At 39.7% G+C, this 22,480-nt stretch overlaps 1 protein-coding gene across 3 annotated transcripts in view; it reads left to right on the top strand.

Annotated features, from left to right (window-relative positions):
• LOC136885283 (acyl-coenzyme A thioesterase 9, mitochondrial) overlaps positions 1 to 22,480 on the top strand; it is a 52,613-nt gene that overhangs the window by 14,761 nt on the left and 15,372 nt on the right. For all 3 annotated transcript variants that reach the window (XM_067157789.2, XM_068230441.1, XM_067157788.2), the window contains 6 exons: positions 2,724 to 2,848; positions 4,001 to 4,121; positions 5,803 to 5,918; positions 14,345 to 14,567; positions 17,954 to 18,156; positions 22,248 to 22,333. In XM_067157789.2, the coding sequence (XP_067013890.2) occupies positions 2,724 to 2,848; positions 4,001 to 4,121; positions 5,803 to 5,918; positions 14,345 to 14,567; positions 17,954 to 18,156; positions 22,248 to 22,333 (874 nt within the window). The remainder of the gene's footprint in view (positions 1 to 2,723; positions 2,849 to 4,000; positions 4,122 to 5,802; positions 5,919 to 14,344; positions 14,568 to 17,953; positions 18,157 to 22,247; positions 22,334 to 22,480) is intronic.

Genomic DNA, 22,480 nt, shown 5'->3' with positions numbered 1-22,480 from the left:
AACAACCTGGACATAAAGATGTAGCTTGCTTTCCAAAATCATGTATGTATGTATTGAACTTGTAAAGCCATATGCTAAACCACGAACCTGGTACGCTGGCGTAGCAGGGGAAGAGGTGATACTCCCAGGTGGCGGATAGGGGGATCCTAACCAGCTTGCCGGCGGACTTGAGGGAAATAAAATACCTCTCGCGGACCAAACACACAACCCCCTGTTGGTGGGGGACGCCGACGAAGAATACACCCACGGTATCCCCTGCCTGTCGTAAGAGGCGACTAAAAGGGGCAACCAAGGGATGATTGTCTTGGAACCATGAAACTACTTATGATTAGTACCATCACGCGGAGAGCATCGTGGGTCGATTTTAGTTGCGCGTAGTACCACTATATTAGGTACCAAATAGGTTTGTGATTAGTAGCATACAGGAGCACCATGCGGTCGGCTTTTGCAGTACCTGTGATTAGTACCACCATATGAGCAGGACCATGGGATGATAGCTACCATGGTTCTGCCTTGCCTGTGATTAGTACCCACTATATGAGGAACACCATGGGATAGGGGAAGGTCCCTGTGGTTAGTACTCTCATGTGATGAACACCATAGGTTTGCGTTGCCTGTAAATGGTACCGCAAAGTGAGAAAAGCATAGGTCTGTATTATATGTCAAATTTGATAACCTGTGAGTTGTACCATAATGTGTGGAATACCGCGAGTCACTGCTACTTTTGATTAGTACCGCAACAGGACAAATACCATGGTTCTACTTTCCTAGCGATCAGTACCGTTATGAGGGGCCGATAACTTGGATTTTGGACCCCCTTTAGACTGCAAGCATCATCGTTTCAGTGTTATGCTTTAGCAGCAGTCCCTTGGTCAGTAATCCTATTCTTTTACGTCAGTTTGTGTGCATGTAAAGCATTGCGGGCTGCATCCACTGATTGTTTTAAATTCATGTCCATCCATTCATTCTTTGTTCTCACGATTTGAATACTGGTCAGTGGAGAATTTTAGACTTTTAATTTGACATTCCATTTAGTCTCATTTCGTACCATTAGGGGCCGATGACCTCGATGCTAGGCCCCTTTAAAGAACAATCATCATCATATGCTAAATAAATAAATTAATTTATATTTTGCCGACATTTATTGCTGTTCGTACTGTGTAAACATTAGAAGAAAGATTCCTCTCAGTCCCATTGCACAAATACTGTATTGCAAATACAGTACATATTTAATTTATGTTTTTTTTTTTAAGTTTTTACTTTATTCTGTTAATTAACCATGTAAGTGTGCAACTTAAAGCTTACAGATATGGCATTTTAAGCAATAAAAAAACCAGTTGTGCAACGTTTGCCTGTGACAACTTCAGAGTCATTATAAATGGTTTCGACTGTATTTTTATAGATGTTGGGGTCTTTTATTTACAAATTGCCTTTTATATACTTTAAAATTGTTCTATCATTTTTATGATGAACAATTGAGTTTAAACTGAGTGCTAGAATGCAAGAGGGTGCTAACCCACACAGACATGGAACGGAGATATTTTGAGTTTTGCGTTTGTGTTTATTGCATAAAATTGAGCACATTTAACACCTGTTTGGTTCATAAACAATTATTTATAGTCCAAAAAATATAGGAAAATTAAAATCGTTTTCTTATATCCATTATTTATCCAAAAAATGCCCGCTCCAAATCGCCAAATCAGAAAAAAAAATTTAAAATGGGTTAGTTTTACAACGGTCAGTTTTCATCAATTACTTGTTTTAAAATGCAGTTAGGTTCAGATTTACTTCAACTGAATTTCTTGTTACATTCAAGGTGTCTGGTGTTCAAGTCACACTAACTCTAAGCAGCCATCTGTATCGAAATGTATTCTTACTTTCAGCCGTCTGGATCCTCCTCCTCCTCCTCCTCCTCCTCCTCACTGTTTGCACCTTGAGTGTCTTGTTGAAGAGTACAGTACACGGTATGATGATTTTCATGGATGTAAGGGAGCAGGGACATCACGTCCTTGTGTTTTACAGCAGCTATCTTTCTGCCAACAGTCCACAAGCACTCTGCTGTGGAGGGGTTGAAATCTGTTGATGTTCTGTTTTCCCGAGGTCGTCCAATACTTTTGTTCAAAACCTCGACTTCCTCCCAAAACAGCCTATGGAAGGCTTCCTGGCTTCGACCTTCATGACTCAAATGTTGCAAAATTTCATCTTCTGCCCAGATGTGAACGTCTGTTCCTTAGCTAGATTTGAAGTTGCTGCTTGTAAGCGCGTGTGTTGTTGGCTGCCATTAGCTGACGTAATGTTACTGCTTGGCTTAGCTCCCTCTCGCCCTGCAAGATCGCGATTCAGTGATATTAAAAAATCTTTTAGTTTGTACTGTGGGAGAGTACAAGTGGATAATAATTATTCATTTATTGTGGGATAATAAATATATAATAGTAATATCCAAATTTGTTAATAACACATTTTTGACAATTTGTGGGTTAGCTCCCTCTCGCATTCCAGCACACAATTGTTGTTCTAGCGTTTATATGCTTAATGATTGAGTTTAAACTGTTCTTCTATAATTTATATGTTGAATGATTGAGTTTAAATTGTACTTCGATCATTTATATGCTGAATGATTGAGTTTAAATTGTTCTGCTATCAGATGACAACCAAAGATATTTGAGTGCTTATTACTAGAATACAGTATGTCAGTGACTAACCTGTTTTAATGTCATTATCAGTGAAAGCAGCCCTGCTGAAGCACATGGGTCTAGAACGAGGGTACCGGCCACTTCAGCCCAACCGCAGTCACCTGCTAGACATGCTGCCCAAGAACCAGGATGAACTTCCTCCAAGAACTATGCAGGTGAGGTTAATCTCAATTGCATTCGGAAGATGGTGGGTTTGAACTTACTATCGTCAGTCGGGAAGATGGTTTTCCATGGTTTCCCCCCTTTTCACACCAGGCAAATGCTGGGGTTGTATCCTCATTAAGGTCACAGCCAATCCTTCCCTTTCTCATCTGACTTGATGGCAGTTTTACATCCTAGCAACATGATGTACCCCAACCCTAGAACATTTCATGTTAAGAAAACAGTATTGCTCTTATGAACCTACAAAAAGAGCGAACACACCCCCTCTGCATCTGTGTAGTGTGTACCGATAGACAGCAGCATTCAGTGCTCGCTGCTACCGTCTGGTCTTCATTCTATGAACTGCTTTCCTATGTGTCATCCAACTTTCAGATTCAGGTTTCTCCTGCAGCTACCTCTTCCCAAGTTTTGAGGTTACTATAACATTCCTCCAAAAGACTACATGCTACTTCATTTACCTTTGTTGTCTACTTCTGCATCACCGCCCTACTACCAACACCTAGCACCGCTGCCTGTCATTTTACTGAACGCCGCGTACCTCTGTCTCTTCACTCACTGTGTCATTACGTCATGAATACGTCATCTTCTGCCGACTTTCTCAAATTTTTTCATATGTCTCCAGAACCTTCCACATGCCCTATATATACTGAGACAGACAGACAGACACAGAGAGAGAGAGAGAGAGAGAGAGAGAGAGGGAGGGGTGTGTGTGTGTGTGTGTGTGTGTGTGTGTGTGTGTGTGTGTGTGTGTGTCCTTATCTTCACATCTGTTTTTTTTTTTGTCAGTATAGTTCTGATACACCCTCTATATGACTCTCATCGCAGATGACATACTTCTACGACAAGGGTTCACAAAAACTTATGTTATGGCAGATGTTTGAATCAAAATAGTGACTGTCTGAAAAAGTACCTGAATGTGTGTAGATAAAGCATAATTTGCCCAAGAAAGATTAATTAATTTTAATTTTATAGTAAAGCGGTCCATACTTAATAATTAGCCTTCATAGCACTCCAAAAGTTTAATGAAACTCATTATTTTTCCCTGTTATGGTTTGCAATTCTGATGCATCCATTTATTATTAGATGAGATAAATATTTTCCTGGAATACAGCAGTTGCATACATTTTTGCATCTATATCCCACAGGATAGTTTTTTGAGTGCAGTCATTCCTCTGAGCTCGGACATCGTCCTACAGGAGAAGTATGTGACATTCTTGGGTCACGTTCGACTTGGCCGTCTTATGGAGGATATGGATATGTTTGCAGGTAAGTTATGCTTTATAAAATCTTCTTTTTAAAATGCTGTCACTGGAAGTCATTCTTGTGAAAATTAGGCAAGCACTGACCTGCTGACACTATTCAGCAATGTTAGGCAATCTTCACTTCTATTGGCTCTTGATGGGACATTCTGCTATACAGATTATTATTTTTTTTTTATTTTTTTTTATTCGTTATGCGCAACTAAGGAGCACTTGCAAACTTATTTAGACAGTGTTTCTTTTTGTCTTCTCAAAATCTCTTCATCCTTTCCCTGTGCTTCATTTTGCATTTCCGTGGTTTCCCATTTTCACACCAGGCAAATGCCGGGGCTGTACCTTCCTTCCTCTTCCTAGACCTTTCCTCTTCCATCGTCGCCATAAGACATATGTATGTCGGTGTGACCTAAAGCAGAATAGCAGAAAACAGCATTTTGCGTTCGTCCGTCCTTCCTGTAGGTTGTCTTTTAGGTTGATCAGCAAATTTGTGTTTGTTTGTGAGATTTCTGATTTTTTTCTGTCCTGCATGATTTCTTCATTTATACTAATTTCCTGAAGATCTTTGTTTATTTCTGTAAGCCAATTGTTGTGAATTTTTAAGATGCTGCAAGATTTAGTATTTTCTTTGTTAGCCTATTGTTATTAATCAATATTATTATTATTATTATTATTATTATTATTATTATTATTATTATTATTATTAATTCTCCAAGGAATGTAGCCCTATTTTACCTAGAAGTATGTTAGGGCTATTCTTTATAACAAGAGAGTATTAATGCAGAATTAATACATTAATTAGAGCCTACGTGGCTCAGGCGGGAGCACGCTGGCCTATCACCGCTGGGTTCCATGGTTTAAATCCCGGTCACTCCATGTGAGATTTGTGCTGGACAAAGCGGACGCGGGACAGGTTTTTCTCCGGGTACTCCGGTTTTCCCTGTCGTATTTCATTCCAGCAACACTCTCCAGTATCATTTCATTTGATCTGTCATTCATTAATCATTGCCCCAGAGGATTGCGACTGGCTTCGGCAGCCGGCACAATTCCTATCCTTGCCACTAGATGGGGGCTTCATTCGTTCCATTCCTGACCTGGTGCAATGACTGGAAACAGGCTGTGGATTTTCATTTTCATAATACATTAAATGAGCAAAATACTGCATAAAAATATTACAAAGAGTTAAAAACATTGTCTAAGAAACAGAAAAAAGCTGAAGAGTGCAGAGTAGGAAGCTATTGGTCTTGCATGACTAAGGTCAGAAGGGCAGGGTGGAGTTATCCGTTACATTTCTTGCAGAGTTCCATTGGAATTGCCACATTCTAACTAGTGTATGTTGTGGTTCTGTGAATGATGTAGGAAAGGACTCTTGCATACAACAGTAAATCATTGGTTTAGAGGTAAAAGTCACTAAGTGCACTTCTGGCTGAAGTTGAGTTATATGTGGTTTCAGATCAAAATATTCTTTTTCTGTCTTAATGAAGAGATCATAAAGTGCATAGGAAGGCTCAATCCCCCTTTTTTTTATTTTAGGAAAGTCACCAACTGCATTTCTGGTTCAGTTATGGCTAGAAAAAGTCCATTTACCTCAGTACCATGAAAATGTCACTTGGTGAGTTTTATCTCTAAACCAACAAAATTTGTTCTAATACTACTTGTCCATATTCACTGCCTAACTTCTACTTTTTCCACAGTGTGGGTCGCCCATCAGCATATTGTCAATCCTAATCAAGTGCCCGGAGAACCTACACCTTATGTACTGGTGACTGTCCTTGTAGATCAGATAGACTTCACTGATCTTGTTCCCAAGGTAAGGTAAATGTTACTTTTTTAGATATACAGGGTGTATCTAAATGACATAATAATCTTCTTCTTCTACCACTTCTCCCACACCAGTGGGGTCGCGGGTGCCAGCTGCGTTGCACAATCGGATTTGGTCATGTTTTACAGCCGGATGCCCTTCCTATCGCCAACCCTCTATGGAGGGATGTAATCTCTATTGCTTGTTTCTGTGGTGGTTGGTAGTGTATTATGTTGTCAGAATATGAAGAGGAGAGACTTGGAACAGACACAAACACCCAGACCCCAGGCCAGAAGAATTAATCAGAAGCGATTAAAATCCCCGACCAGGCTGGAATTCGAACCCAGGACCCTCCAAACCGAAGGGCAGTACGCTGACCATTCAATTAGTCAGACACTAAATGACATAATAATAATTTGGGGATATTTGGTTGAAATGCACCAGCACATTGTTAACATTACGCGACCTAATATCCTCAAATTATTATTAGGTATCCTAATTATGCCAACAAAAGATCAGGGTTGCTTTTCGTGCTATATGAAGAACGATCCCACAGTTGGATTGGCGGAGAAAAGTTTTCTTATAGAAAAAATTAGGTTGCTTTGTTACTTCCGGGCGCTTGATTCAAATTGACAAACTCACCTTATTTGCTATGCCAGAGCGCAAATCGCTGCCTGTTGGTGTGTTTCAGAGAAGGGAGAGGAAGTGTGGTGTATGATAGACGGAGACAGAGATAATGCTCACTGTGAATGCACAAGTTTATATGTCAAATGTATATATAATACAATTTAATCTACAAGATCCTAGTTACAGACTTCAATTATATTAAATTGTATTTTATGTATACACATTTTCGCAACTGAAACAATTACAGACTGGATCATTAAGCTGTTCACCAAGTTCCATCGGCATTTGAAAGCACAGTGCCGGACATTGAGTATGTTGCGCTGATCATCAGGAGCTAGTAATTTACTTCAATAAAGCGGCTCGTCTTCAACTTCTACACAACTTTGGGACTTCATATTTATTAAATTGTATTATGACTTCACGCCTGATAGTACTGTATCTGCAGGCTGGCTCACTTAACTGTTCACCTCTTCTCGTAAACATTTTGAGATAGTGCCGAACTTTGCGTGTGTTGTGCTACTATTCAGAAGATTGCGCCTTCAGATAAGTGACTGACCTACTTACAATTTAAAATCACACAGTGCCAATTCCCATTATTTTATATTGCCTCTTGAACTATTTTTGTGAAAGACTCATTCTTTAATTTCTTATTTACCTATGCATTGTTTTTTCATTTTATTCGGCTGATGATGGCCCAGATTGTGGTCGAAACCGGTACCGCTTCAGCTTATAATTAAATAGGAATGTAACACTACATTTCTTATTTATTTGTATTGAATAGATTGAACTACGTTTCTGCTTATTCTATTATTTCTTCCAATTTTAGCTTATTTTTTGATGAACTTTAAACATTTGTTTTCAAATCTCGCCATTTCAGCTTGTACGCCAGTGGCTGGAAATCCTTAGCTCATTGGTCACTTTCAAATTAAATTATAATCTATTAACTTCATTGTCCGTATTGATGGTTAAAGTATTTGCAAATATAAAGACAGGAACTTTCCATCTAATGAGTTTAAATGAGTGAACATCAATATTAGCATCGAAACAAACTCGTGAACTTTGTAGACTTCTAAAAACCATTTTTCCAATAATATTTTAATACCGCAGTACATCACCTTAAGTTAGCACGAGTCATTCATAATTAGGACAAGCTGTGTTTTAGCATTATAAGTTGTTATTATTAACACATGGATGACGGGCCCCGAGAAATCTCGGTTTTATTCATGACATTGTTTTCGGTCTTCCTGCGACATCTCTTGACCATATATTGGACTATTTTGAACTTGCACATTGAGTATAATAAATCGTAGATGTATATCTGCCACTTTTCTTTTATTCACAGCCTTCTTTTATTCTTTGATTTAGTTTTGAAACGTCAACTTTCTTTCTGCCGGTTCAGTCAATGAAAAGATGGAGCACCCCCGGAATACGGTGTTAGCTGACGCCGATAAGAATTATATGCCGACGATCGTTCAAATGGATATAGTGATAATGAATTAGTGGAAAATGAATGTGGGAGTGATAGTGGAAGTGATATTCAAGCCTCTACACGCCGTAATTTACCTGGTGTGCTTATTTATTCAAGTGACTCTGACGACGACAATGATATAAACATTAATGATGTGTTGTTGAATTAACACGCATTTGCTTGCTTATCTTAGATATGTTGAAGTACTACTAGGGGCATTGATGAGTACGCATATAAAACTTTAAAGATAAAATCTTGACTGGTTTAATATTTATGGACATTTTATAATCAAGTGCACCCTAGTATGCTTAGTAGAAAAATGTCCGGTCCACAGTGTATGTGACAAGCTCAAGCATCCGGTCAGCAATGTGTTAAGACAATAGGTTTTTCAGCTGAAGATGACACACTAAAAGGGTCGAAACCAGTACTGACATATTAGCATGTTTTAAGTACTTTATAATAGAATAAATATATTAATTAGGTGGAAAGTTCCTGTCTTTATATTTGCAAATTCAAATTAAATATCAACATTTATTAACACATTGCGGACGGGAGACGAGTTAACTCGTGTTTGGCTGGCCGAGCGTTGCGGACGGGAGAAGAGTTAACTCGTCTTCACAAGACTCGTACATTCGGTGACATCTGTCAAAACTTCTGAAACTAGCTGGTATTCAAGGTTACTAGAATCTCGCTGTTGAAGCTTTTGTTTATTCCATGCTAGCTTCGCTTTATGTTCGTCATCTGTTTTATGATTCATTTGCTAAGTTTACCGACCTCATGTTTACATCGTTCAAGGAGCCATGAGGTGGGTAAGATGGCGCTTCCAAGACTGAACACGAGCTTAGACACAGACGAGTTAATGAATTATACGCGGATAAGTATTTGGATTGCCTCAGTGATGCTCTAGTCGAAATTCCAGCTACAGAAATGAAACAAAATCCAATCAGAAAGTACAGAGTACCATATTTACGCGAATAATACCTGCACATTTTTTAAAAAAAATTTGGGGCACGAAATTGGGGTGCGGGTTTTATTTACGTCAATGTTGGCATTATTTTTTCAAAATCAGCCTTCCTAAATTTAGGGTGCGGGGATTATTCGGTGGCGGGTATTATTCGCGTAAATACAGTATTTTCCAGCAATGTTAAATGAAGTGAAACAAGGTACACTTGCAAAAGTTGTTGCATGCCCCTTCACAGAGGTCATTGTTACACTGCCTACCACACCAGGAAACATTACTAGGACTCTTACCAAAGGTCTTCAGTAAATATCACCATAATAGGTAGTACAAGGTTAGTGAAGCTAGACTCATTTGTTTATGTGCATACACTGTAGCAATAAGTTCCACAGAAAATGGCCGGGCGCAGGGGTTGAGCAGTGTGATGAGCATCCGGTCCGCAATGTGTTAATACGAGAAATGCGCACGAATGTGCGATGTTTATTGAAACCTGTATATCGCGACACGTATATCGATTGTCAATCTCTCATTCTCGCGTGCTATGTTCATGTTCGTTCACATCAGTCTAGTCAATTCTAGAGACTAGTCGCTAGGTTTGGAGTCCTTTTAGTAATTTAGTGACAGAATGGCAGTAAGAAAGATTCTGAATCGAAAAACTGCTGGAATAGATGAAATTTCAGTGGAGATGATACAAGCAGCTGGAGCTGTAGGCCTATAGTGGACATATAGAGTTCTCAGGATTGTCTGGGAGAATAAGGAGGTCCCTGAGGATTGGCAAAAAGGAATAATCATCCCAATTTTCAAGAAAGGCAATAAAGTATTGAAGAACTACAGAGGAATTACTCTGATATCCCATGTTGCTAAGATAATGGAGAGTATACTGGGAAGTAGGATAAGGTTGAGGGTTGAAAATCAGATACAGGAAAGTCAGTTTGGTTTCAGAAGTGGAAGGTCAAAAATAGAGCCCATTGTCATGAGACAACTAATGGAAAAGCAATGGGAGCATGGAAATGATATGGTAATGACAGTCATTGACATTGAAAAGGCATATGACAGTGTCCCCAGGATTAAATTTTGGAACAGTCTGGTGCAAAAAGGAATTGGACAGGGATTAATGAAAATGATCCTGGCAATGTACAAGGAATGTTGTAGTTGCATGCAAACACAAGTTGGCAGGATAAGTTGGTTCTAAATCACTAGTGGGCTGAGACAGGGAAGTGTTCTGTCGCCAATCCTATTTACAATAATAATGGATGACATCATGAAAACAGCAAAAGCAGCATATGGAGGAAGGGAAATGAACAACATGTTATTTTCAGATGATATTGTGATTTGGGGAGAAGAGGACTTGAATGTTCAAGAACAGTTGGATGTGGTGAATGGGAAGATCAAAGAATGTGGACTGAAAATAAGTGTAGAAAAGAGTAAAACTCTTGTTATGACTAGAGGGGAGAAAGAAGGGAAAGGTCAGATTAGACGTGCAGACAAGCCCCTGGAAGTAGTGGAGACGTTCAAATACCTGGGGAGTGCATTAATGGACAGTGCTCAACTGGATGCTGAATTAGTAAGAGGATTCAAGCTGGAACCTGTTACTACAGTATCATAGTGTAAGAAACATGTTATGGGACAAAGATGTGCTAATGGAAGCAAAAGCAATTTAGTACAAGATGTATTACTACCCATAACAACTTACGGACAATGACAAAGAAGGATGAGAGTCGAATACAGGCAGCCGAAATGAAGTTCTTGAGGAGTATGATAACAGAAGAGTAGAAGAGGCCTAAAATAAGAAATGAGAAAATCCGGGAAGAAATTGGAGGGGGAAAAATGAATGATAGAATAGAGAAGAGCCGATTAAGATGGTTTGGGCACATAAAGCGAATGAATGATGAAAGAATGCCAAAAAAAGGTGATGGAAATGCAAATGCGAGGAGGGAGAGGCCCCGGACAAGCACGATTGTGATGGAAGGAAACAATCCAACACAGTATTAGAGAAAGACACCTGGACTCGGACACAGTGTTGGAGAAGAAGTGGTGGAAAGACCGAAGAAAGTGTAGAGGAACCATATTTGCCCCTACCTGGCTACAGCTGGATAATGGGAAATGATGATGACAGAATTTCAAAGATTAACGACTAGTGACTTTTCTGGAGTTTTTAGGAGCCATTTGGAGACAGTCCTGGTGAATTTTAATTTATTGCTTGATAAAAATAACATAATTGTGCAGAAGTGTGATGCAATATACTAATCTATGCGTTTGCTAAGTAACGGCATCTAAGTGCATGACTGATTCAGAGACCGATCATCTCACTCGTATACTTCCTGTGAGGGAATAGAGGTGTGTAATTTTTAGCCTTGTAGCCTCGTATAGCAACGGTCTGGTTTTGTGACAATAAGTATTATAATATATACCATAGTACTCCTGTATTGCTCAAGACATGTAGAATAAGCAGTTTTGACCTATTGTATCTCCTGATTTTCATATCAATATCTCCTGATTTTTTGGTTTTGTGAAGTTGGCAGGTAGGTTATTGTTACACACTGTATATCAGGGATTTCCAAATGATGGGCATTTTAAGAAATACCGTATTTACTCGTGTATTAGACCCCCTCGCCTATTAGACCCCCCCCGGCTTTTTGAGACCAAGAGAATGGAAAAAAATAAATCTCGCATATTAGACCCCGTAACGAAATTCAGCTGAGACCAATAAGCGATTCCACTTCGTAGCGGGTACTACAAGCTGTACTGCAGCTCTGATGACGTCGTACAAATGTGTGTACAAGTTTGCGCACATTTTCTTGAGCCCTCAGCTGCCTTTTGCCAGATCGGCACAATCGGAGCTGACAGCTTTATCTGCGACAGCCACTACAGCAGTACGGTACAAGCATCACAGAATATTATCCGAGTTCGTAGGTGGATTAGCGTAAACGGAGAAATAGACCTACTACTTTTTTATTCTCGACTTTCCAACTACAGACTATCACAGTACGTGTGTCTGTGTCTTGGAAAATTGCCAACATGTCAGAAAATACGGTGGCGAGTATTCCTCCGTAGACTCGCAGTCGGCCATCAGTGAATGAATTGAGACTTAAAATGTCCCGTAAAAGCTGATATAATCAGTACTTGTGACGCAAATGGCGGTTTATGAAAACATGCTTTGAATTCTTAACCTTATATATGTCAATATGACGAACTTTGTTACTGTTGGTTCCATTGCCGGCTGGTTGGCCTCCCTGCAGGAAGAGAGGCGGAAGTGAAACTCTCCACTCACCGCAGCTTTCTACACTGAGAGAGCTCAAGGTTCGTCCGTCCGACCCGCCCGATTCAAGCTCACACCAAAATCGTGTGATACATCTGTCTTATAGTTAAGAGATGTCTATTTCCGTAGCTTTAGCACTATTAGCTGCCGTTCCCGGGGCCCTGAGTTCGATTTCTTATTTAAGTTAATAACAACAGCGCTTTTCAAATTTCCAAAGTGACCCACGAGGTGAACTATCAAGTGAAATAGAATGTACTCTCTCACTCATGTCTAGAGAACAACCAGACCAACATAGGAATAACTGAAATATATGAATTACACTATCATAAGAGATTCTGTGGCTATTAAACTGATTACCGGTACCTAATTCTAAAAAGTAACAGCTGTTCGTATTCATGCTACTGGCCATTGTGAGTGCTGCTGGCTGCACCGTGCTGAAATGCTTGGTGGGACGGGCTATATGCCGAGATTACCCGAGCAGGTCCGGGTACAGCCGATTATGGCTGCACGTCATTGCCTAGACACAAGTGAGCACGCACGGACGCCTACAGTAGTACAGCTTGCTTACATCACGAAGGTAGTGGTATCGGTACAATAACGGCGCGAAAACGTACTATTAACAACTTTCTTTTGATAGTGGCGTGTGTCTAGTTAAGTTGCCTGTTGTTAAGTGAGTTTTGCTTCAAATCATAGAGGTAAATAGTACGAAACATAAGAAATGTAGTTTCACCGCAGCTTTCAAATTAAACACTGTGAATTTAGCGGAAAAACAAGGGGGACACATCTAGAGGCTGGAGTATTGATGTTAGTCCTCCAGGGATGATTGCGAGATCCTGGAGCACTACTGCAGCAGAAAGCCTTAATTGTGTTAGATAGCTTTAGGGTTCATTTGTTAGATGCCATTAAGGACGAACTGAAATCCCTAAAGACGGAAGTCAGCGGCCAGGACATTTAATGTGCAACCAAACATGATCAGATATTGGCGCAAGCAAAAAGAGAAACTGGAAGCAGCAAATAAAAGTTTGCGAACTTTTCGTGGGACCAAAACGGGCAAATATCCTGAGATCGAAGGAAGGCAAGTGCAAATACTTAGGTGTGAGATTTGAAACTAATTTGCACTGGAAGGGTCATATTGATGACATTGTTGGGAAAGCATACAGATCATTACATGTCATAATGAGGCTACTTAAAGGATGCAACAAAGAATTAAAAGAAAAAAGTTACTTGAGTATGGTTCGTCCATTATTGGAATATGCAAACAGTGTTTGGGATCCTCACCAAGAATACCTAATAAAAGAAATAGATAGTGTGCAGAGGAAAGCAGCAAGATTTGTAACAGGGGATTTCAGGAGAAAGAGTAGTGTATCAGAAATGTTAAAGGAACTTGGGTGGGAAACTTTAAGTAAGAGAAGGGAGAAAACTAGACTTACAGGATTATATAGAGCCTATACAGGAGAAGAAGCATGGGGAGATATCCGTGAGAGGCTTCAGTTGGAAAATAATTATATCGGCAGGACTGACCACAAATATAAAATTAGAAGGAATTTTAGCAGAAGCGATTGGGGTAAATTTTCATTCATTGGGAAGGGTGTGAAGGAGTGGAACAGTTTACCAGCGGTAGTGTTTGATCCTTTTCCAAAATCTGTACAGATATTCAAGAAGAGAATAAACAGCAACAGAGAAAATAAATGAAGTGTTAGAGGGCATTCGACCGGTGCAGGTTATTGTAAATAAAAAAAATGTGTGTGAATAAATTAATTCCATCCCCTGGTCTAAGGAGTTCGGACAGCCAAACCATCTGAGCCACTTATCCCGGCTCCAAATTTCTCTCTTTTATGCAATTGTAAAATAATGTTTTAAGCAATTAAAATTAACAAACTTTCATTTCAGGTGAACTATTTGTACTGTTTCATAATGGTACTTCAGTACTATTTACTGAATTTTACAAAAATTGGCCTATTATTCAAGGGCGAACATGACTAAAGTATCCAATATGGCCCTCGAGCCCTTATAGATTGGAAACCCCTGCTGTATATGAATAGATGTGGCATTTGTTGGTCCCTTTCCATTACTTATATACATCGAGACTGTTCCATGAATTAATGAGATTTCTTTCTCACCAGCATGATGCTGATATCCGTCTGTCGGGCCACGTGTCATGGGTTGGACGATCGTCCATCGAGGTGACAGTATGGTTAGAGCAGAAAGTCTTCGGTAAGTGGCAGAAGCTGACGCGTGCTGTGTTCCTCATGGCTGCTCGTAATTCAACCAACACGGCAGCAGCTGTTGTCAACAGGCTTGAGCCCGGTTCAGAGCGAGAAAAGGAGATATTTCTGGGCGGAGAAGGTTAGTGTACTTCATGCTGCTTTAATACATTATTTAAACATACAGTTTACATACGAAGTGAGTTCAATATGTAATGTAACAAGTTTTCTTTTCTTAAAGCGTGTTGGTTTTATTGAGGATTCAAATACACCTTGTTACTCCCCAGTCCTTCTGCTACAATACCCTATTTTCCAACATAATCTCTGTTCAATGCTACGGCCTTAACGTCACCGTAATGTGAAGGCCTGTACGCCTGCATGGTACCACTCGACTGGTCGATGTCAGAGCCAATGTTGTGCTGCATCGATAACTTCCCCATCATCCACGTGGTGCTTCCCACGGAATGCATCATTCATTGGGCCAAACAGATGGAAGTCAGAAGGCGCAAGACCGGGCTGTAGGTCGGATGAGGAAGTACAGTCCACTGAAGTTTGGTGCATGGTCTTCCCTTTTTGATCCTAAGGATGGATCGAAGTTTTCGTTGGTGGAAGCGCTCAAGTATTTTCAAGTCACGTTGGTAAAGGGAGGAAGTTTCACAACCGTTTCACATGAGTTTCGTCTCCATGAGCACCCGGCGTGATGTTCGTCCAGATGCTGCGTGGGCAGCACCACATGTTGCTCACAGTTACAGCGCACAGATAGGATACTACCCAAGTACAAAATATGATCTACCTGCTCCTGTGGAGTACACAGACGTTGAAATGTGGAAGGGTTGTGCCTGTTGAAGGTTGTACCGGGACCTTCGTCTTTTGAACGTTTATGTTGAGACCAAAACGATCACATGCAGTCTTGTAGCAGTTAACTGACTGTTGCGTTTCCTCTGGTGTGAGTGTAGGTGATGCCGCATCATTTGCATAAGAGCAGTTTTGTTACCATATGTTTTTTCCTTCTGATAGTTTTTAAAATTTATTCAAAATTAGTTTCAGCAGACGGAAGAAACTAACAGTCATAGATTGAAAGTAAAATGAAGGAAAAAACTTACAGCTAGGCATAGAAAGATAATAGTGGCAGTGTTCTCTGTAGGTCCTTTTTAATGGGTGAACCCATTTTACATATATGCTAGGTATATAATATCAATACATACTTCAGTAATTGGGTGCTTATAATTAAAACAAATACTTTAAAACAGTTTATTTAAATGATTTCAGTATTTAACCTCGACTGTGCTGTAGTGTCGGGATTAGCATAGAATCGCATGCGAGCACTCGATTCCTCATGACGTCACAAACCTGTACAGTACTCCACAACAACCGAGTGGTAAGCCCTGGTGTTACATGATTATGAACGAGCAGTAGAACACTAGAAGTTCAAAATACTCTGTTGTGTCTTGTTCGTTATAATAACACTAAAATAGTTTGATTTTACCGTTAATGTTTACCTGCCTGATATTATTGCCCTGTGGGGAATAAATTGAAAATTAATCATATTAATTTTTTACATAGTATTCACTGCTTGGCTATGCATTTCTGCCACCTGGCCAACGAAAATTTCTTGGGAGAACACTGACTGATATGACACATATGTAACGGTACAGTACAGTAAAAAAAAAAACTATATTGTGGAGAATAGAGGGGATGGCATAAAAATAAGATTTAAACCAAAAATAGACAAACAACACACAATGAAAACCGTATTTACAGATAAGGAACGACAGAAAAGATCAGAATGAATGAACAGCTACTGGTTAAATTCGGAAGGAAAACTTATCGAAGTAGTTGACCAGACAATTATTGACTGACATGGTCCAGTAGGGCCATAAAAGAAGGAGAAGAAGAAGAAGGGACAACAATGTGAACAGCAAAAAAGGAAGGTAAATAAAAGGAGCCCAGAGGTGCTTTTTTATTTTTATTTTTTTTTTATTTTATTTTAAAGTTCCCTGTTTTTCACACCAAGGCAAATACTGGCAAATACAAAACTTAATTAAAGCCACGGTCACTACCTTCTCACTCCTAGCCCTTTCCTCTCTCATCATCGCAACAGGACCTATCTGTGACGGTGAGACATAGAGCAAATCTATATGATAGGAATCAGTCGAGGGACGTTCCACCATTCAACCCTTTATATAATGTGTATCGTTTATACCTTTAATAAATGAAGACTAGTTTTGAATCTCTTGGAATCATCATCATTTCAAATAAATACATAAATCAGAAAAGGTATCAGGACTAACACACATTTTACATGGAAATTGTATTAAGAATACACTTAAAGTAGTTAACATGAGTTGTATGTCATAAAAAAAACATTGAATTTTAACTGACTTCCTTAGAGTCTTAAGTTACAATAATATAGCACGTATGCACAATATTAAACAAAGTTTCAAAATATTGTGTAAAAACTTGTGTTTGAGAATCTATGAAGTTTCTATAAGTGATCTGGATGTAACCATAGATATAAAGATATGTTAAACATGTAAACACTTGATTTGGTACACTTATTCATATCAAACCATCAAATAGGTTAAAAATGTGTGTCAGAGTTGACACTTTAAAAGTTGGAAAAAATCTTGTAAGAGTGCCGATGTTACAGCAGTCGGAGGTTGTAGAATTGAGATGTACCCAGCTATTGCTTATTTATGAAGTAGGTTATGTACAGAGTTGATGAGGAATTGGGGGAACATCCTTCATTGTTTGTAGTGGCTGCTATAATTCGAAAGTGACACTGCTGAATGCTGATGTTAAAAGTTATATGACGGCACGGCCTTGTTTGTATGGAACATGTAGTCACAAAAAGGTGGGTGTTCCCTTACTCCTCGCCCTCGTAATCGTGCCACTAGGAACAGTCAGGCGTCAGCATGGAAATGAAAGTTATAAATTATGATAGAGCAAATTGTAAAAAAAGTTAAGGAGGGGTGGAACACAAAGAAATGAAGATTTTTGAACAAGAAAAAGGGGGGAATACAGAATATGGTGGGGAAGGTGGGATTTATCGTGGTTTTGCGATTTGGGATGTGGAAATTGTCCTTGTCCTTTAGTGTTTTCATATTTATCCTTGTTCCCTCTTCTCATACTGAGCTTTTTTACAATTGTCTTAATGTCCCACCAGCACAGATACTCTAGGTCTTACAGCAACGATGGTATAGGAAAGGGCTAGGAGTGGGAAGAAAGTGGCCGTGGCTTTAATTAAGGTAGAGTCCCAGCATTTGCCTGGTGTAAAAATGGAAAAACCACGGGAAACCATCTTCAGGGCTGCCAACAGTGGGGCTCAAATCCACTGTCTCCCAGATGCAGGCTCACAGCTGCACGCCCCTAACTGCACAGCCATCTCGCCCGGTCCCATGCTGAGCTGTCATTACGTTTAACAATATGTGTGTTCCTGTTCATATTCTTCTCTTACTTACATGCAATTTGATTTGACATTTGCTTGTACCTTTCATTTACTTGTGTCACGGTTTTCTTTCATTGAAGGCCGCAAAAAGCGCCGTATTCAATCACAGAGTACTTCGCTGCTGAAACAGGTTCCCGACGACGCGGAGCAGCAGGTGATCCACGACATTTTCGTGAGCACTGTGGACAGCAACGATCCGAATTTCCACAAGAGAATACTTCCTTCGCACAGTGTATGGATGGATGATTGTACGCTTAGCAACATCATCTTCAGCCATCCAGAGGTGAGTTCCAAGAACTACTTTTTATTTTAACCCTAATGTATGTTGGGTGTTCAGCCCTAAGGCTGGTTGGATCCTCAACAGCTCCACCATCAGCTGTCATAAATGACCTAGGCATCGCTGAAGAGGCGTACTAGGGAAATGAGGAGTGAGGTAGTTTCCCGTTGCTTTCCTCTTTAACCCTATGCAGACCATTATCATGGAAGACAGTGTGATATTTTCTCAAGCACAACTGTCTCTGAGACCCTATCTAAATTCAAACTTACAAGGGAATTATCACCGGGCGAGTTGGCCATGCGGTTAGAGGCACGTGGCTGTGAGCTTGCATCCGGGAGGTAGTGGGTCGAATCCCACTGTCGGCAGTCCTGAAGATAATTTCCTTGGTTTCCCATTTTCACAGCAGGCACATGTTGGGGCTGTACCTTATTTAAGTATTTAAGGCCACGGCTGCTTCCTTCCAACTCCTAGGCCTTTCCTATCCCATCGTCGCCATAAGACCTATCTGTGTCGATGCAACGTAAAGCCACTAGAAAAAAAAAAGAGGAGGGAAATTATTTGTATTTAAACACTCTGAATTGCATGAAAATTGATAAGAAAACTCGAACATGGTCACTGAAAACAGCTGTAGGATTATTTTCTGTGTAAAACTACGCATTTGTTCAAACGAGTAATTTTAATTAGTAGCGGTTAGTAGCTATGATGTTTGATCTCAAAGTTGAAGATGGTACGCAGAGTCAAAAATTCTCATTAGTATGCTATGTTGGTGCGTCAAACCATTGAAAAGCTCCATCTTCATTTTAATCTTCACTGAAAATGTCGGAGGCATATCAACACTTCGTTGTTCACAAGGTAAGTATCAGGGTCTGGTTTTTGATGACGTACTTAATGCCCAAAAATGACCCATAAAATGATGTAAAGATCCTCAAAAATTAATTGAAATAGCAAGAAACTAACCCACAATAGTAAATACAGGATGTGTTCAAAACCAAAACCAAACTTTTGAAATAACGGGCCATCCGGCAGAGGGAGTATGCTGCGGCTACAGAGTGCATAAGGTGGCAGGTTTATAAGGACTAAATTTCATGGTTACGCCCGTATTGATGGATGTGACTTACTTTTTACAAACTTTAGTTTATTCTCCACCTAATCAATACATAGTTTTACTCTCAAACAGTTTCGACCGTACATAGCTGTCATACTCAGCTATTCACAGAGGCACCTGTTTTTTTGCAAAATGCAAAATTGCAAAATTTTTCAGATTTGGCTCAAAATGCAAAACGATTTACCTTTAAGCAATATCACGAAATAATTGATTAAATTATGTGGAATCGTTTTTTGACCCAAGAGGCATAATAAAATGTGATTTTAAAAAATGATGAAGTCGCTCTTCTAATAAAACAATTCCCATCTTGTGAAAACTTTCAACATCAGAATGTCTTGAACCATACGCAGTGTTTAGAGATCTAGTTGGTAGTTCATGTAGCGCAGGTAAAGACAGTGATGCGTTTGCCGTTCTTCTTTCACTGAAATCAGAATATGGGCTTCTTGTGGAGGCTACAGTGAAGGCTTTATGGATCACGTCAGTAATGTTAATGGTGAGAAGTCATTTTCAACATATTATTACATAATGTCTGACAGGAGAACAGCTCTTACTCCCAGTGGAATGGCACTTATGGTATATCTGTACTTTTCAGACTGATATGTAAGTAATGTATGTAGTCAAGGTCCTAGTTGTTTAAGTGTCAGGATAATTTGTTTCCTAACATCCTTGTTTTGATATATGTAATGTGTGTTTTCATCAGAAGCATAACTCTCATATTTCTTGTACATATTTAAAAATAATATAATGATGTTTCACCGCAGATATGCTATCAGCTATCTCTTGGTTTAGCTCTTATTGTTGAAAATAAAATTTAGCAAAATTATTCACAAAAAATAAAAATAGCAAAAAATATATCAAACTTTTTTTGAATGACTACATTACGCAAAAATTTTCACCACAAACAGATGCCTCTAGCTATTCTTCATAAAAATTGGGATGAGGACATAGTGTTGTCATAAACAAAAGGGAGTTAAACCTTTGTGTTAAAACTACAAATACCGGGTGAGTTGGCCTTGCGGTTAGGGTCGTGCAGCTGTGAGCTTGCATCCGGGAGATAGTGGGTTTGAACCCCACTGTCGGCAGCCCCGAAGATGGTTTTCCGTGGTTTCCCATTTTCAGACCAGGCAGCTGTTCCTTAAGGCCACGGCCGCTTCCTTCCGACTCCTAGGCCTTTCCTGTCCCATTGTTGCCATAAGAGCTATCTGTGTCATTGTGACATAAAGCAAATAGCAAAAAAAACCTACAAATACAAACACATCCATCTGGGTGCTGCGTTGACGTTGGTCATGTGTTCACAAGAATTACCGCAGACAAAGCAGATGTTTTTTTTTTTTTTTGTTTTTTGTTTTTTTTTTTTTTGTTTTTTTTTTTTTTTATTCCTGACTTACATTTGTGGTGAAGTTAGGGCTCATGGCCCTCTCTTACACTTAACCACTTTAAACAATAAAATTTAAAAATGTAAACATAAAAGTAAGATATAGTCATTCTACAAAGAAATAGTACTACGGACAGATACACTAAGACTAGGTTACAAATCAGTTCAGTAATTAGTGTGACAATACTAATAATAAGAATATAAAGAGGAAATAAAGTAGTAATAATAATAATGACTGAAGTTCATAATAGGCGTTGAAATTTGAGATTGGCACATGTGCAGGAGCCACACTTACCCCTCGCAGCCCTTACCCTGCATCTGAATGACTTCTCATCATATGTAACATTATTTACTTGATACGAGGGGCGTACTGTATTGTTTTACACTTCATTTTTTGTACCTCCGGGTATGGTTCACATTTCACTTTTGAAGGTGGTGATGTGTAACTAGTGTCTTGTTCCAACGTTTGGTAGCAGCACACGCACGGTGGCAACGAATACACTCGTCATAGCCATTTCATAACAACACTGTCAGCATAGGAGCAGATAACATGGAAAGCAACAGTCAGGGACAGCGCTATATGACTTGGTTCCTACGAAAACACTGTTGCCATTCACTTGCTAACTGATGGCACAGTTCGACATTTCTTTGGCAGTGGACTGCCCCTATGCTTCCATTGCATTGATTGTTGTTTCGTTTGTGGCTAATGGTAATGGAGCCACGTCTCATCACCAGTCACAAGCCTAGCCATGAAATCGATTGGATCTTGATCATGGCGTTGCAGAAGTTCTCTGCACATGTTCACACACCTCTGCTTTTTGTCTAGACAAGAATCTAGGCACCCATGTGGATGACACCTTCCCCAACAGTAAGTGGCCGTGCACGATCTGCTGCAGGGTGTTTCGGCTAATTCCCGTGGCTGCCTCCATTTCCATATATATGATGCATTTGTTTCCTCGGATGGCCTGTTCGACCCGCGCAATGTTGGCTGGTGTTGACACTGTCACATTCCTTCCAGAAGTGGTTTCCTTGTCCACCGATATGCACCCTGTTTTCCAACCTTCCACCCTGTTGTAAACTGTTTTCTGTGACGTTGCATGTTCTCCACAGACTGGCACCTTGCACCGATGAATTTCTGCAGTGGTCATGCCTTTTTTCCATAGGAACCAAGTCGTATAGCGCTGTCCCTGACAGTTGCTTTCCATGTTGTCTGCTCCTACGCCGACAGTGTTGTTATGAAATGGCTATGACAAGTGCATTCGTTGGCCCCTGTGCGTGTGCTGCTACCAAACAGTGGAACAAGACGCTAGTTATACGTCACCACCTTCAAAAGTGAAATGTGAACCATACCCGGACCTGCAAAAAATAAAGTGCTAACAATTTATTACGCTCTTCGTATATTGTTTGGTTCCAGTCGCGCCAAGTGAAAAGTAGATCACCAGCATTAACACCAGTAGATTTTAAATTTTCAGTTTATTTCTTATCTGATTTCTCATCATACGACCATGGTATTATACTGTACAGTATATAAGAGTCATGATTTTATGAAAAATGTATGGTATATGTGTGCTTTTAAAATATTGTGTAGTTTTATACATGTATTTGTCTATTTTCCAGAATCGCAACTTACATAACAAAGTTTTTGGAGGATTTCTCATGAGACAAGCTCTAGAATTATCGTGGACAGCTGGCTACATGTACAGGTGAGTACATGTTACATGCTGCTGCTACTACTACTACTACTACTACTACTACTACTACTACTACTACTACTGCTACTACTACTAGTACTACTACTAAACGTCTCTCAGGCCGGGAGATTTGTTATGCTGAAGGAGATGTGCGGAGAA

The sequence above is a fragment of the Anabrus simplex genome, chromosome 14 (assembly GCF_040414725.1).
Source record: "Anabrus simplex isolate iqAnaSimp1 chromosome 14, ASM4041472v1, whole genome shotgun sequence".
In the NCBI taxonomy this organism is placed as follows: Eukaryota; Metazoa; Arthropoda; class Insecta; order Orthoptera; family Tettigoniidae; genus Anabrus; species Anabrus simplex.
This window is presented reverse-complemented; position numbering and strand designations above follow the sequence as displayed.